The 17297-nt window shown below is 27.5% G+C and overlaps 1 protein-coding gene across 1 annotated transcript; it reads right to left on the bottom strand.

The window, feature by feature from the left end:
• Nucleotides 1-1128: 1128 nt before the first annotated feature.
• Nucleotides 1129-14114, bottom strand: LOC105627417 (ADP-ribosylation factor-binding protein GGA1). Its single transcript, XM_012208700.1, is given in 12 exon segments — nucleotides 1129-1221; nucleotides 2475-2585; nucleotides 3654-3820; nucleotides 4806-4956; nucleotides 4958-5150; nucleotides 5742-5874; nucleotides 6046-6381; nucleotides 6840-7059; nucleotides 8000-8173; nucleotides 9313-9546; nucleotides 11753-11913; nucleotides 14078-14114. Coding segments are annotated over 12 exon segments (2010 nt in total).
• Between the last annotated feature and the right edge of the window lie 3183 nt (nucleotides 14115-17297).

Raw genomic sequence — 17297 nt, 5'->3', positions numbered from 1 at the left:
TTTTATATGTAATGAAAATTGTTTGTGAAAATAAATCGCTGAAATAATTAAAATTTATCAAATTAAGACTTTATTTTATTTTAAGACATCGTTTTAAACGATGTCTTAAAATGCTAATACGGCTCTCTGATTATGGCTAATGACATCTAAGCCAGCCTCAAATATAAAAATCAAATACTATGAATACCGGTTAATGATTTTATCTATGTGTCACAAAAGTGGGCATGGTACGTAATTCCTGAAAATGGATATTGGTTTACGCATTATGCGTTATACTCTAGATAAAAAAATTATCCAATCAAAGTCCTGCATCTCTTTTCCTTTCATAATATAAAAGACTAAGATTGATTTTATTTTGCTTTATGCATTATACGAAAATCTGTGCTCTGGTCTGTAGTCTTTGTTTGTCTTTGTTGACACACACGCATATATACAATAAATAAACAAAAAAACATTATTATTTAAAATTTGTAATTATATTCAGAATCTGATTTCATTGCTACTATGTATAATGATTTAGATAATATGAGAACTGTCTCCTATAAAACTCATTCTGTAAGAAATATTTAGTATACTTTTCATCTTTCATTTTATTTCTTTATCCATTTAAGATAATCCATACAGAATTCATAATTACAAGATAGTCTTTAAAATATATTCTGTATTTTTATGGATTTCATTCTTAACAACATAATACTCATAAATTTAACTCTCTTCCTGCTCTCTCATTCAATCATATATATGTAAAATGAAAATATCATACGAATGAATTATGATACATTTTCATTTTTCATAAATGTTATTAGAGTAGGACTTCTATACACAAGATATGGAAACGCTTATTAAGTAAGTAAGTAACACGTCAAGTATTTCCACATACTATGTACAGCAGCTGTAAGACTAGACGTTCAAGAAAAAATTAAAATGAGAAAAATTATTAAGAATATGAAGATTTAACTGCAGATAATCTAAGCTTATAGTAGCGCAAAAAAATGTCTAACAATTTTATAATTGCTTGTATTTTTGAATAATTGAAACATTATTATATCATTTTCAACCTACTGAGGGCGCACACGACAAGTATGAGTGTAGCATTGTATGGAGTTTACAACAGAGAATCACTGAATCTCACAGATTAGGTAACGTGTCTACTTCACCCATTTCTGTAACTGTTTCATCATCCATTGTGTAGCTTAACATACACTTCAAAGATACAGGCTCCTGAAAGAAATAATCAATTTTCCACATAAAAAGAAACATTAATTATAAACTCTTATAAAATCAATATCTCCTTTGCTTTTTCATTATTTCACATTTACTACGTAAAGTGAAAATATTTTTGTATAAGTTATAACTAAAATAACATTTTCATTGCACGCATGCACATATATACGCATGTGCGCAAAATAATTTTAAATATCTCTTTTACAAATATTTTATAAATGTATACTAGTGCTTATGTAGAATGTCTTTGATCTAACACCATCAGTGATCACATCATCTGCTAACAGATGCTAATGACAGATTCTTAAAGTCATTTAGACACGAAAATTCCAATATCAAAAAATGTTAAGGTTACGAATTAGTTTTCAATTGGTATGTGTTTTCAAATGGTATGTATAAAGATTTTCAAGCAGGTCTAATATTCCAGTTACACAGTGAAAAGGTGCCCGTGGACATTGATGTTAAATATTATCTATTTTGCGTACTGCACACACTTTGTATGTTTGTTGTACGTGTATCATTTTACAAAAGTGTAGAATTTGCTATAAAATTATGCACCAAGCTTAATGTTTTGTACTCTCTTGCCTAGGGACGTTCGACTTTCCATGTGAAGTGAATTTCACCCCATCTTCCCTTTTTAGGAGCATCTAACTTTGCACACGAAGCAAATTCCATCCCACCTCCTTTTTTTTAAGGACCGTCTACCCCACCTTCTCTCCTATCTGATTTTCTACGCGAAGGAATGTCCACCCTATACTCTCTATTTGCGGCATGACGACTATGCCCATACGTACTGGTACTGTACGACTACAATCTGCATAGTATGAAAATAAAATGATACTTGCATCGATTCAATTCATTAATTCATTCATTTCAATAAGAAAGGTAAACATAACTTATCTTGAGTACATATAAAAGTACCGTATAAAAGCTCATAATCTATGACATATAGGATGTCAGAAAATTATGTAATATTTATGTACTTTTTCTATTAATAACTTTTTAATGAATTACGAGCGACAGCTAAAATTTGTTCAAGATCATTCAAAGTCATGATCTTGACAACATATGTCAAGGTCATTTGAGGATAATCTCTTATTTATTAGCTGCATATTTATCAAAGTTACCGTATATTATACATATTAATAATATAATATTAATAATATTAATTAATTTGAATATTTTCCATCTCAAATAATTGAACTATTAATTTATTGTCGAAAAGAATAATTATTATGTAATTGTATTACCTTGAGAGGATTTGCAATCAGCATAATCTGTGTGATTGCGGATGGAGGGAGGAATGGATTATGCGGTGGCAGCTTTGTTCCAGAAGGTGCCTGCAGTCTACATTTGCATTTCTATGCATAATTATACAAAATCAAAATTAAAAATATTTATTTAATTAAAATTTCTTTAAAAATATTCATAAATTTTTAAATATTAAGATTTTTGAAGTTTTGGGAATCTATCATCTTCTTGTTAAATTCTTTTTTACGCTCCTTTTAAATTCTTTTTTATTGAACTTAAATTCAAAATTCTTTAAGATTTTAGAACCTTTAGAACTCATTTTAGAACTCTTTAAGATTTTAGAAACCTCGTATTTTTATATCTTTAAACCCAGATAACAAGTTGCCTGCAGGTTACTATCAATATGCTTGAAATGCTATTTTGCTTAAATTGCCTTCAATATTAAACAAAGCTACTTTTCATTATTGGATTGATTTTTATTACCATTAACAGTTATAAGCAACTTGATGGCAACAGTTGCTCTCTTACAACCGATCGTACAATGGATTATTGAAAATCATAGAAAACATTTCTACCTAAAATCTTAAGTTGCCAATAATCTGGTGGCATTTTAAAGGAAATCATTGTCATAAAAAAAATATTTACTCAGTACGATTTTGGTACGAGATAGGCTGTATATTTTATTTACTTAACGAATAAATCAAAAAATGTATTATGCTTTCATCTTGGAGCCCTTGGTTCCTCTTAAAAAATTATTTTATTAGAACAAAACTGAAAGTCTTTCAATACTCTTTAATCCTATTCTATGTGTTTTTTAAATTTGGGAAATTAAACTCGCTGCGTTCTGGCAGTGTCATGGACAATGCATCATTTTCATTCAATTGATAAAAATAGACTACATATTTTATGGTTTTCAACAGATTATGACAATTTTATGGCAATAAATATGCTATAGCATTTCCGCACGTTTGCGCAAACAATCTTTGTCGCATAATGTCTTTAGATTGCCTTAAACGAAATTATTATTTTGGTAACAACATGAAAGCAAACAACTGAAAGCAAACTTGTGTTAAGCACCTATTTCCTTTCTTATTATGCAGAAAAAAGTATTAAGTTATATCGAAAATTTATGTATTTTATATGGGAAATTTAGAAAATTTTAAATTTTGAATACTTACCTTAGACACAACCGCTTGAAATAAATAATTATTAAGTGGCTTTGCGTTTTTACTCATTGTAGTAATTACTATTACAGATACATCTGATCTAGGGCTATCCTGAGCAAAATGAAGCACCACACTTACGCCATTTTTTTCCTCAATTACTGTTATAGGTGGATTTGTCCCTGTGAAATAATTAACATTATTTTTTTTAATTATATACACATGCATACGTGCACGCGCGCGCACATATGTATGTATATACGATATTCACCTAAAACAAAATACAGAAAATTAAACTCGGGCAAAAATGTTTCAGATAAAAGTTGTGTGGAATATAAATAATGATAAAATCAATTTTCAAAAATCTATTTTTTAAGGCTGTATGGAGCACATTTTCTTAAATAGAATAATGATTATTTTACATAATATTCCTCTAAATTATTCTTATATAAAAGTATTAAGATAGAGATATAAAAAAATCTTTACTTTCAGAGTTGTATGTTTTTTATACTATATTCTGATACCTATTGACAAGAAAAATTAAATATTTCGTAAACTATTAATTTTTTAATTATCATATCCAATACTTATGTATAATCAGATAAATCAATTAATGTAAAGAAAAAAATCTTAAAAAAAATGTGTTGCATATTGCAGAATGCATAATTTTTTAAAATAAACAATTATGTGTTTTATTCAATTATTTATCTCATTATTCTTGACATAAAGATATTAAAGGCATAGTTATCAAAAAAACAAACAGTTTAAATGTTTAATTCTTTAAGTCAATATATGTTAAATATAATATAAAATACTTAACTTGAAACTATAGTTTTTTTTATAATTCTATCTTAATACTTTTATTATTATGCAGAATAATTAGAGGAATTATATTATGTAAAAAAAAATCATATTATTAAATTTAAAAAAGTGAAGAAGTTTCATACGATCTTGAAAAATCAATTTTTAGAAAATTAATTTTACATTATTTAGTCTCCTTCAAATCATGCAACACTTTTATCTGAAACATTTTTGTCTATCGGGTTTAGTTTTCGATGTATTCCGGTATTTTATAGATGGACCATCCTCTAAGAAATGTAGAATAAAAAAAATTAAAAATATGAACAAAATAAAACAATGTCATAATAGATAAATTTATCTAATAACCTGGTTTAATATCTTCAAGGCAGACAGTGATATCAGTCAATGGTTTGATTTCAGGCTCAATATTTGCTATCCTTGACATACCATTCTGCAATTGCGTCATTTCCTGTGACTGTATTTTTACATCCATTATTTCTGAATTACTATTTTTTTTTGCACAAATCAACATTAATTTTTGACGAATTTGAAGATGCAAAAATGTCTAAATTACTATTTCTTTCACATTTCCTCGTATTCGGTTGTTCTGTTGCAATATGTTGCAATATATTATTAGAATTATGGGACGAATTTTGTTTTTTACTGGGATCATAAGTGTTTTGAATTTTTGTCACGTTATTATTTGTTTTGCTGCAAAAAATCAAATATTTTTTTAATTGTAAGTTTTGAAAATATTTTGAGTATATAATTGAGTACTGTACATCTGACCCTACGGATTCTCTTCCACTGAGTCTATATGATGTCTATGAAGTTAGCACATTTCTTTATTTTCGATTTTTTTATATTAAAAATACAGAACATTTTATTATTTTTAAAAGAATAATAGAACAATGGAAAGTGCTACCGGAACAATTATTATTTTTTGAAAATTAATAAAATGCCGTGCTAACTTCATAGACACGACTACATGATCCGCTAAAATTACGTAAATTTAATATCCCTCTCAGATCAATTATTAGTGTTATAAAATCCCCGACATATGACCTCTCATGTTTTCTTGACAGACAAATACTGACTGAGACAGTAATTAAAAATTATTTCCGGCACTGCAAAATCGAATTTGGTTTATCTTATTTATAATCGATATATAAGCTTTATGAAAGCTGAAACTTTTATGTTTAAAGATTGAGACTATTTTTTTGTGTTTTTTTATTTTCAGCACTTCCGATATTTATGATTTAAGATTCAATCTTCATCCAATATTCATAAATATGCCCTTACCCTTGTGACAAGCGTGTAGTTGACACTGTACCCGATAAACTTTGTTTAAGTAAAGTTTCGCCCAATTCGTTCAATTCTTCCAATGCTTTTGCTTTACTGTCTATTTTTTCTTCGTCAGTGTTGGTAATTTCGCCTACAGATTATCGTCATTTAGAAGAATAGTACAATATAATGAATAAATATAAATATAAATATAAAATATAAATATAAATATTTAAAAAATGCAAAAAATATTAAATGCTTTATCATTTTGTAAGTCTTTAATTATTTGCATTAAATTGTTTCAATTACACTTTATGCTCACTTTTCTTATTCATGGGCGAGATACTAATTGGTTGCATTATAGCGTTTGGCATTAAAAAATTTGTTTCAGACTTCATTGGTTTTTCTAATACATTAAAGATATCTCCGAGCACGTCCATATCTGAACGATGATCCGTCGACGATGTGCTCTGCATCATGCTTAAACTGTTCTTACAGGAAATCATCTCAGTGGGGGATGATAGATCCAGAAGGGATGGTTCATTGTAAGTTGGCTTAGAAGCCTCTGTCGTAGATTTGGGGAATTGTCCAAGAACGATAATAGATGTATACTTCTCAAAAACTTGATTCAACTCATCACTCGCAGCTAGTACATTACCTGATGTCACAGAATGCACAGAAAATTAATTAAAAAGATTGATGCAGATAAATAAGTAATAGGTATTGATGTCCAATAATCCAATTTTAAGGCGCCTCCAAACGATATGGTCCTCCAACATTAGCAAATATCATACATGACATACAAAATTATTATTCATATCGAATGTAATCAATATTTAGCGAATAAGTGCAGAATTGATGTATACATTGGCCATATTATCTGGAGACATCTTTATGATATGTCATTTTTAATAAAATAATTCAATATTTAAATTGAAATACTTCACATATTTTTAACTCGTTACTTATATTATATAAAATGTACAGATTTTCAGTTCTGAAATGTATAATTGCAGCTTAAGTTTTTTAAATTATATTAACGTAAAACAAAATTTTTTAGACTAGTTATAAAAAAATGAATAAATCGTTTAGATATAACAAGATATGATAAGCTACCAAGCATTTCGACATTGCCCTGAGTTTCGCTGGCGAGTCTCAACAAAATAGGTTTCAATCGCTCGCATGCTTGATATAACTCTTTCATTAATTCAAGATCCTCTGTACTAGTTTCATTCTGATTATACGAATCTAGCATTTCTGATAGTAGCATTACATTGTTTTGCACAGATTCTAATTCCATGCCTCTTCGAGAATTTAACTGCAGTCGTTCCTCATCCTACAAAAAGAAATATCTGTAATGAAAATCTTTAAAAATATGAATGTAAATTCAAAAAATTAAAGTCAAAATAAGAAAAAACAGGAAAAAAAATTAAATACAATTGACGCTTCTTATTTTAGAATTCACGATTCATAACTATGAATCGCATTTCTTTATTCGCGATAGATATTGCAATATTCGCGAATACAACTTATTGCATGTATGCAATTATATCATTTTGATCTTAATTTGATTTAAAATCCAACAAATTTTTTTCTTCACGAATCATTCTTTCAACAAAGAAATTTTTTCATGAATTATAATGAATTGTAAATTCCCTTTCACAATTAAAATATAAATAACGTAATGCTAAATAATTTTATATAAAATGAAAAAATATTTGAAAATTATAATTCAGTTATTGACTCCTGGATAGTGATTATGTAACTTTTTCCCTAAGATTAGTTAGATTTGCTTCTGCTCACATTATTCTGTTAATTTATAAAATGTAGAGTAATAGCTTTCACTACAAAATTTATCTTTTAGTAACATAAAAACCATAATTTTAACAAAAATAAGTTGAATACATTCACTACGTGCAAACAATATCGACAATTGATGTTTTTATTATTACTATAAATTATGTATTACTTATAAAATAAATTTTCCAAACCAATTAACAACTAAAATTAATTAAAATTATATATTAAATACACACATATACATCATATTTTCATATACATTACATATTTTATTTTATTTTAAATAAAAATAATACTTTTCTCTTTGATTTTTGTTTAAATTTTTTAAATCTCAATTACTATCATATATTTAACCATTCAAATTCATGGATTATTGTATCGGATACGTAAGACCTGCGAGTAAAAAGCATCGATTGTATTTGAATTTCAATTTCTTTAAAGATTTTATATCAAATATCTCTCTAAAATGTAGATACCTCTTTCACCATAAATTTAATCAGTCGGTTTGCAGATTGTAAATCAGAAGGATCTTTACTATGAAGTAATCTACGCAAATGCTTTGACATCTCTTCATTTTCGAATATATTATTTTTTATCTTAGACGATTTTTTACTTTCTTCATTGTTTGCCATTATAAATGCAGCATCTTCCTATAATTTGTTCTTATCTCATATATTGCAAATCTTTAATAATTAACTAATTAATAATTCAATCTAAATAATATTTACTATTTAAACAAATGTTACAATGAGATAAAAGAATATAATTAAAAAAATAATATTTAAATATTATATATAGAGAGTAGTAATAAAATTAAAATGAAATCCTACACAATAATAACAATAATTATAATAAAGGTATAGTTAAAAACAGTTTGACAATTAAGTTTACAGATAAAATGTAATTAAGTATAATTTATAATTCAGAGAGAAATTTAAGAGAATCCTTCTCAAAATGCCCCGTGCACTACTGCCCTCTGAAGATGTGGATATAAACTACACAACATATCCATTTTTTTTGCGGTGCTCCTCAAATAAATCGCTGAAATTATTGAAATCTTAATTATTTAATTTGATAGATTTTAGTTATTTCAGCAATTTTAGCAATTTATTCACTTCTCATGAACAGATAGGGTGAACTAAATTAAGTTTTAAAAATATCTCGTTAACTATTGCAAAAATAGTACATCACTTTTCAATTCATGATCAGTTTCATTCGTTTACTTATGATATCTTATGATATTATATAATGATTATCAAAGACATTTAAATATTTCGGAAATAAGTTGGATTTTATTGTAACAAAAATCTTGAAATACCGTTGCAACTAAAAATTCAGAGGATTTAAATTGATTTAAATCGAGGTAATGTGAAAGTGAAATGCATGTATATTTGATCTTCTGCTTACTACTGTAATTATTTCTGTTGATGTAAATAAAAAAAACTGTTTATTTTTTATTTACAATTCGAAAAAGAAGTATTTCTGGATTTATACATACAACTTTTTTTATTTTTATCAATTAGAGTAATTTCTACAACTCTGTATAAGGGACTATAAACTGAGTTCCAGATTGTTTTTGATTATTTATATTGAGCTATGTAATACTGCGAAATAAACAATTAATTGAATACTTTGTGTTTTTAATATTGCCATGTTATTGTAGAAAAATAGGAAAATATCTGTAAACATAATTATCAGACTATATATATAAATAACATATATATATAATAAATATAAATATATATATAAATAATACAATAATATAAATATAACATTTGGCAAAGGTAACCTCGATGACTCCTTGTTTCTTCAACATTTCATAAGCTTCCTTAATTTTTGATTCGCGAGGATATTCTTTGATCCATGCATAAAGAAGTTGCAAAACCTTTTGCCGTACACTCGCTGTAGTGCGATTACCTAAATATTTTGGCGAAACCAATTTTATCATCTCATTAAGGAAACGAAATTTACCAACTTCCGCATGAAATAATGGGCCACATCTCTTCATACAAGTATCTAATAACTGGAAAAATAAAAATCTACATATATAAGTCGTGTATTTAAAATTTTATAAATTTTAAGTTCTCAAAATCTTGTTAAGATTTTATTGTTGAGATCTTATTAAGATCAAAGTTTATTATCTTTGTTATCTTATTTATATTGTTTTAAAAGAACCTCATATTTTATTTATTAAGGATTTTGGGTCACGAGCGAACATATTTGATTTCTATGTGTGTATTGAATGTATATGTGTTTGTAGAGAAAGAAATTGACAAAAATAATAACATACCCAAGTGAGGATTTTTACAAATATTCAGTGTTGATCCAATATCGAAGCAGTAGCGTAGTAAAGGAAGAGAGGGCGGAGAGAGCGGGGCATCCCAGATACCCTTGCTAAGACTCCCGTCTTAATGTCGATTCAATAGTATATACATATACTTCCTTGTGTGCATTTCACTTAATATTCGTACGCTCGCGTCTCTCATCCTTATCATCTCATCCTTGTTTAATATTTGATAACAAAAAGGATAAAATGATATTCACAACATTAAATGAAACGCACTTCTCGTTATAAGCAGAAAGAGTCAAAAGATTTCGGGCAAAAAACAAAAGAAGAGCAACTAAATCGAAATTGTTATCTTTTATAACGAACTTTCTTTTATTACAATAGGTATAAGTTTCTGTCTCAGGCATTCCCTTACTACGCCACTGTGTTGGAAACTGAAAGAATGACGAAAAGGATGATTTCATTCCGATTTTTTTCGGTCCTCGATTTTGGAATCGAATTTTATGCCAAATGATAGTTCATGATGAGACATTCGCAAAAACAGTTTTATCTTGAATATACGATTTTAAACAAGTTCCTAAAACAAGAAAATTAATGGAATGCTATGCAAGCATTTAATCCCAGAATCTTCGTAAATAAAGCTGGCTGCTGCCTAGGTTCTTCCCCACATTCATTATTGCTGTGCAACTTTTATAGACATGATGAACTTGAGCCCAAACGCAATAGAACTATAAATTCATGTATTAAATTCATTTATAGTGTGAGAAGAACTGAATACATAATTACGTCTTACTATAAACGTGCTTGTTAGTTAAAAGTCAATGTTAGGAAGCAATGTTTTGTCTGTTATACAATATCCTACGGATGAGACGACATAGATCTCTATTTTCAAATTTTTCATTTTGTTCTCAATACGTCGAACAGAACGTCTCTGTTGGTTCTGTCATGTCTATCGTATTGAGTTTTTAAGATTTTTTTTTTAATTTTATTGCCGTTTTGTTATGGATCTCCCATTTTATATACGTTACTTATACTCTGTTGCAATATTTAAAGCGACTCTATGCGTATTTACTCAAACAAACACAGCTGTCTTTTTTCTAAAGTAAGGGTGTTGTTTACTGTTGCTAGCATAATAATTTGAGGTATGTCATCAGTATGACCATCCATCCAAAGATGCACGTATAATAATATGCACAAATACTCTGGCTTGCCTTATATAGATTTTAATTATTATTAGTCCATAAAATAAAAAATGTTTAAAAATAAAATTATTATTATTGTATATTAACTATTATATGTTTTATTGTTAAAAAAAAGAAAATTTTTTGTTTTTCTTAAATATAATAAAACATAATTAATACACAATAATTTCCTTTTTGAAAAATTTTGTTTTCAAAGCAAATCGAAATCATTTCGAACATGATTTAACATCGATGTTTTAACAAACTATATAATTGTTGTTTAAAAGTCTAGCGATGAATATATTCATTTTCTATTAAGAAATGTTTATAAATATCAAAATAAGCTTCAAGTAATATTTCAATTCGATGGAATTTCGATTTTGACATCGATTTGACGTTAATTCGATGAGTCATTTCTCATTCGTTCGTGGCCCATTTTGCCCGAGATTCTTTCATTCTTTCATTAGTTTTATAAATAAGTGTAGAATTTTTAAGAAATATTTTATACGTATAACTTCTATAAAATATTTATTAAAATACTTTATATATTTATATATTTTATATATTTCATTTTAAATATTTTTAATAATAATAACCGTACTATTTATTTAAATTTATTATTAAGAAATTTATAGCCTATTTATCAACTATATAAATATGTTAATTATATAAATATGTTAATAATCCAGATTTAAACATGTTTTTTTATTTTAACACTATATTAAAGCATCAACTTCATAAAATATTTAAAAACAACATACCGAAAGTGCTTGCAGTGCTTCTGATTCATTAAGTGATTGAATTTGTATTGCTAATAACTTGATACCTATTTGTATACCCTCTGCTTCTTTGGTAAGCATCACACAAAATGCTTCAATCGCTGCTACGTCTGGCTTCTGATTTTGTGGATTTGTAACTCTTTCTATAATATTTTATATATACATATATATTAATGTATCAACATAAATACATATGCACGCACAGTTCTATCATCAATGATTATATTTTTTATTTCCAAAATAATAAGGATACATGTCATATTAAATAATTTAACGTAAATTCTATTATAAACATAGAAATCATTCATAAAAATTATTTAGTAGAAGAAAAAGAAGTTTTTATCATAACGTATTTAACATTACGTTATGAATTTCTGTGTGCGTTGATGTTTACGTACATGCTTCCGTTTACGATCTGGAAGCCTATTATACGGTTTCTGAAACAAGATAAAAATTACAAAACTGATGAAATTCACTAGATATTGACCAATTAAGTTATTAATATTTTAATAAGTTACTTCACTTTTTTGTAATTTTCACCTCGTTTCCAGAGCCTTAATAGGCTTCTATTATTTAATGTAAGATAACGCGTTAAGGCCTATCTTGCATCGTATGAACGTATGCAAAAAGAAAATTATTCAATCACATTTTATGTCCTTACGATAGAAATATAATTGGATAATTTTCTTCATAAATTTTTATATTAGGGAATACCTCACTAATAACGCTGATATTATATGTTATAGAAATGAGGAAAAATTAATATTGACCAACTTTTCCCTAAGTTCATTAAAGGATATGTGATATGTTTTATAAATGTAATAAAACTTAATATACTCTCATTTCTATAACGCACATGTCAAGGTCAAGATAATCGATGAGGTTTCCTAATGTAAAGAAATACTTTCTTTTATACGTATAGTTATGCAGTTATATAAGTTTGTCTGAATAGGTCCATAGTTCTTGTGTTCAGAGCCTTGTCCTTTTTCTTCATTTTTTCGCCAGAAATAAAAACTGATAAACTTCAAAAGAAACAAGACTGTCGATAAAATAGTCAGGTTCGGTTTTTTATTATATTAAATATTCTATCTTATCAATGGATAAAATATCAATCAGGTTAAGCCTAAGCACAAATTAATGATAATGAAAAACTGGACCCATGACCATCTTATTGATAATTGTGTTCTTCATGATGATATCATGGATGAAGCCCAGTGAGTAAAACAACATCATTAACAAGTTAACTAGATAATGAAAAACCGAGCCATAAGGAGAGAAAAAGACAAGAAATAAAAAGCAAGAAAAATAGAACACAGAACGTATTGTTAGATTAATCTATTGTGCAATGAAATCTATATTGTGCAATGAAAAATAGAAAGATACCTAGCAAAACATTAGCAATTTACCTATAAATTACGATCAAATTCGATCAAAATTTTAACAACTAAATTTGCATTAAGTATTAATTGTAAGAATAAATTATTGATGTAAGAATAAATTATTGATAAAAATCAAGAAGAATCAATTCTTATCATCAATTTTATGAGATTCTCAAGTTTTACATGATTTTTGTTGACAACAAATATTAACTATAAATATTAACTATAAATATTAACTATATTTCTCTGTTCTTCAGTAAACGAGACTGGACTAAAATAAATGGAAATTTTAATCCATTTGAATCCATTCGATTGCGTATTTCAGTTGCGTATTTCGTGATCTACTTCTATTTTTTGGGGTTCAATTGGATAGAAAAAACTTTTTTAAATTTAATAGCATTGAAAATATGCATTTTCTATTCATAATTTTGAATTGAGCATTCACAATATACTTATAGAACTAAAATTTTTTTAGATTGAAAGACATAAAAATGTGCTTCATGCAATTCTAATATATAAATAAAATACATTGGGATTGTAAAGAATTCATTTCAACATTTGTAAATGCATACTTCTGAAAATCTGAATCCATTCCAATCCATTTTAATCCATTCTCTTTCAATCTATTTATTGAGGCTTTAATATACATAACTTTTATGAATGATCACTATATTCGAGAGGCTAATATTCAGTTTGAATTGTTTATGTTGATATGGTCTCTTGTATTTCTTATGGACTACTTCTTTAGGAAATGAATTTAGGAGATGATCTCTACATATATAAAATAGAGAAGTAGATATATATGTACACAGTTAATGTATGTAATAGAAAAATCATAATAAAATAAGCATAATTAATATTAAAAATTTCATATTTAAATAGAAAGCAAAATATTGTAAATCAATTATGTAGTTCTTATTATACTCACGTATTAGAGCTTCTAAGCTAGTAGTCACCACATCCATGCTTAAAATCGTAATTATTTAATGCTATATATAATTTCCAGATTTACAGGAGACTAAAAGAGCTTACAGCATTTTTTATATCAGAAATATTTCTGTAAATACATTTCAATTATCACACAGGACAAACGTCACAATCGTAAATTGTTATATTATGTCTGAAAATCAAATGTCAATCCTAATTTTCTGTTTCTAGTTTTCTGTTACTGGTTTTCAATTAATATAAAACAAATCCAGTTGCTTTATCGTGTCTAATTTATTTGCTTGTCCCATAGGTTTTTTAAATATGGAACAACTCTTTCTATTACGGAAAACATCTCACTTTTTTTGTTATGCGTCGATTCACAATACTCTAAACAGGTATACTTTACAGAGCTATGACAGTCATAACAGTTAGAAAATACAGAGAAAGGAAACCTCCGCCATATGCCTCCTGCATACTGAATAACTGATCTCGATGGATGATAAGTGACAAACGATATCCAATGAGAAAGCTCTGTTTTTTTTGCACGTGATGATGCATAGCAAAAGTTCTCATTGGGTGCTTTTCAATTGCTTGACACAAACATAGTAAATTAATTCACATATTTTTTCAGTGTTAATAAATAATTTAACCCTTTTAATTACATATTCTTTGTTATAACCTCATAACCTTGAAATAATTAAATTATTTGCACTGAAAATATATTTGCACTAAAAATCGATTTGCATTCAATTGCATTAATTGCTGACATCGTCGACACAATGTTTTATGATGATTATTGTTATGGAAAGGTGTGTGCCTTTAATCCGAATTTACAATGGATGATTTAAGCCTTAAGCCGTAAGAAATTGATCAATTACAGTCGAGTGCGAGGAGAATAATCAACTGTGATTCGTCCATTTCTTAAGGTTTAAAAATCTATTATAGATCCGAATTAAGAGCTCCGCACAATAAAAAGAACAGGGAACAGAAAAACAGAGAATAAAGATGCAGCCAATAGAGAGAATTAGGAATAAAAAATAAAGATTTCAACCTATCAGAAATCGAATACACCGGAATACACGATTTCTGATAGGAAATTCTTATTCTCTGTTTTCTGTTCCTTTTATTGTGCGAAGTCTCTAAGAATTTCAACCTATCAGAAACTGTGTATTCCATAAAACATAATTTCTGATAGGTTGAAATTCTTAGGGGCTCCGCACAATAAAAGGAAAAGAGAACAGAGAATAAGAATTTCCTATCAAAAACCATATTTCGGTGTATTCGATTTCTGAGGTTTTTAGGTTGAAATCTTTATTCTTTATTCTTAATTAATATATCCATAAAATCATTGTGGAATACACAGTTTCTGATAGGTTGAAATTCTTATTCTCTGTTCTCTGTTCCCTGTTTCTTTTATTGTGCGGAGCCCTTTATTCTCTGTTCTCCGTTCCCTGTTCTTTTTATTGTGCAGAGTCCCTAAAGGCCTCTAGCATAATACATACTAGTGTATACATACTAGTCTAGATTGTGTGAAAGTATATAAAAGCTGTGATGTTTCTGCATCTGCTGCATCTGTGCAGCCCAGTGTAACCGTAATTATCTGTGATTGCCTGTATTGTAGAATTGAGTGATTGTGTACGTTCTTCTCACTTTGCACAGTCAAGATCCATACAACTTCGATCACTTTTCATCTTATTTTTTCCCTCTATTTGCTTCATGTATACGAAAATCTTCGATGACTGCAAGTAATTATAATTGATGATTTTTTCAATCGAAGTAGTTTCGTTCATGACGATTGGTGAGAGTGCGTTCTATTTGATTCTCATAACGTTCACAAACATTCTTGTTTAACATTTGACAAACAACAAGGATGAAATGCTTCTATAAACGTTGCGAGTGTCGAGTGAAACGTAGCTTAAGTGAATGTATGTTAATATTATGTATATACCATACTTAGTACATACATATAAAAATCATTTCTCAATTATAATTGTTATACTTTTAGGTTAGGATGAAACGATTAGAGAATGTATATTGTACTAGAAAAACGTCAAGTGAAAGTGCTGGTTGCCAAAAATTCCGATAGAGCAGAGGCTGACAACACTTTTATCGCGTGCCCTAAAATAGACGATATTTTAGGAAATGTTCCGTGAAAAACTTCAGTGTGGGTATTAGTGGTTTTTTCATGGATAATTTACTCGCATCAACGAACAAAAACAATGTTTGAAGTGATATTCGCAGGTTGGTGTCATTTAAAATTTTTGAATTACCATAAAGGATTCAATAAAGGCCAGATTATTTAAAGATTCATTTTTGCCTAAAGGTCTTATTGATTATGTATATTTTGCACAAGTTATAGGAGAAAAAAAATCAAAGAAAAACAAGAAAGAATTTAAAATTGCATCTAAAGTCGTCGAGTGCAGACTTAAAATTTTTGAAATTAATACAAAAGGGCAAATTAGTACAAAAGGATAAATATGCATCGCAAAGATGTCAGTTGTTAAAATGATATGAAATCTAATATACACAAATGTAATTTTGTTATCAAGTATCACACTAAGGATGATCAATATTTAAAAGGTTGAAACATATATCTCATATTTATGTATATTAGTTTTCACATATTTTGTTTTAGCAACTGACACCTTTGCAATGCATATTTATCCTTTTGTACTAATTTGAATTTTTTTTCCTTTGAGCTTAGGATATTTTTAATCTGAGTTTTTTTAATTTTTGAAAGTTTCTGATAAAATTGTTGGGAATAAAAGAGTTAAGGACATTTTTTGATCATAATCTGTTGACTTGTTGATCATAATCTTTCACTCTTATCACTATTTTTTATAATAACAATTTGATAATCGCAATTTTTTATGATTATAATGATAACTAACTAAACGCTGAGTTGCGCTAAGATTAGAAAAATTCTTTTCAAAAGTAATTTGCTATCATTATGCATTGATTATTTATTGAAAAAAATAACAAATAACTAGTAACAAGTTACTTTTTCTGTTGCAACGAATAAAAGTAACTATAGTTACAAATATAAAAGGTCTTCTTCGTGTTGTACTTTTTGCACTCAGCATCTTCACTTTCTTTTGTTCTCACATTCATATATATATATATATATATATATATATATATTTACTTTTTACGTTTTACTACTACAAATATAGTAAGTTTAGTTAGTCGAGTATAAACAGACTAATATTAGTAACTTAGGT

This window comes from Atta cephalotes, assembly GCF_000143395.1.
Source record: "Atta cephalotes unplaced genomic scaffold scaffold00009, whole genome shotgun sequence".
Classification (NCBI taxonomy): Eukaryota; Metazoa; Arthropoda; class Insecta; order Hymenoptera; family Formicidae; genus Atta; species Atta cephalotes.
Note: the sequence above shows the minus strand (reverse complement) of the source record. Positions and strands in the feature narration are given on the sequence as shown.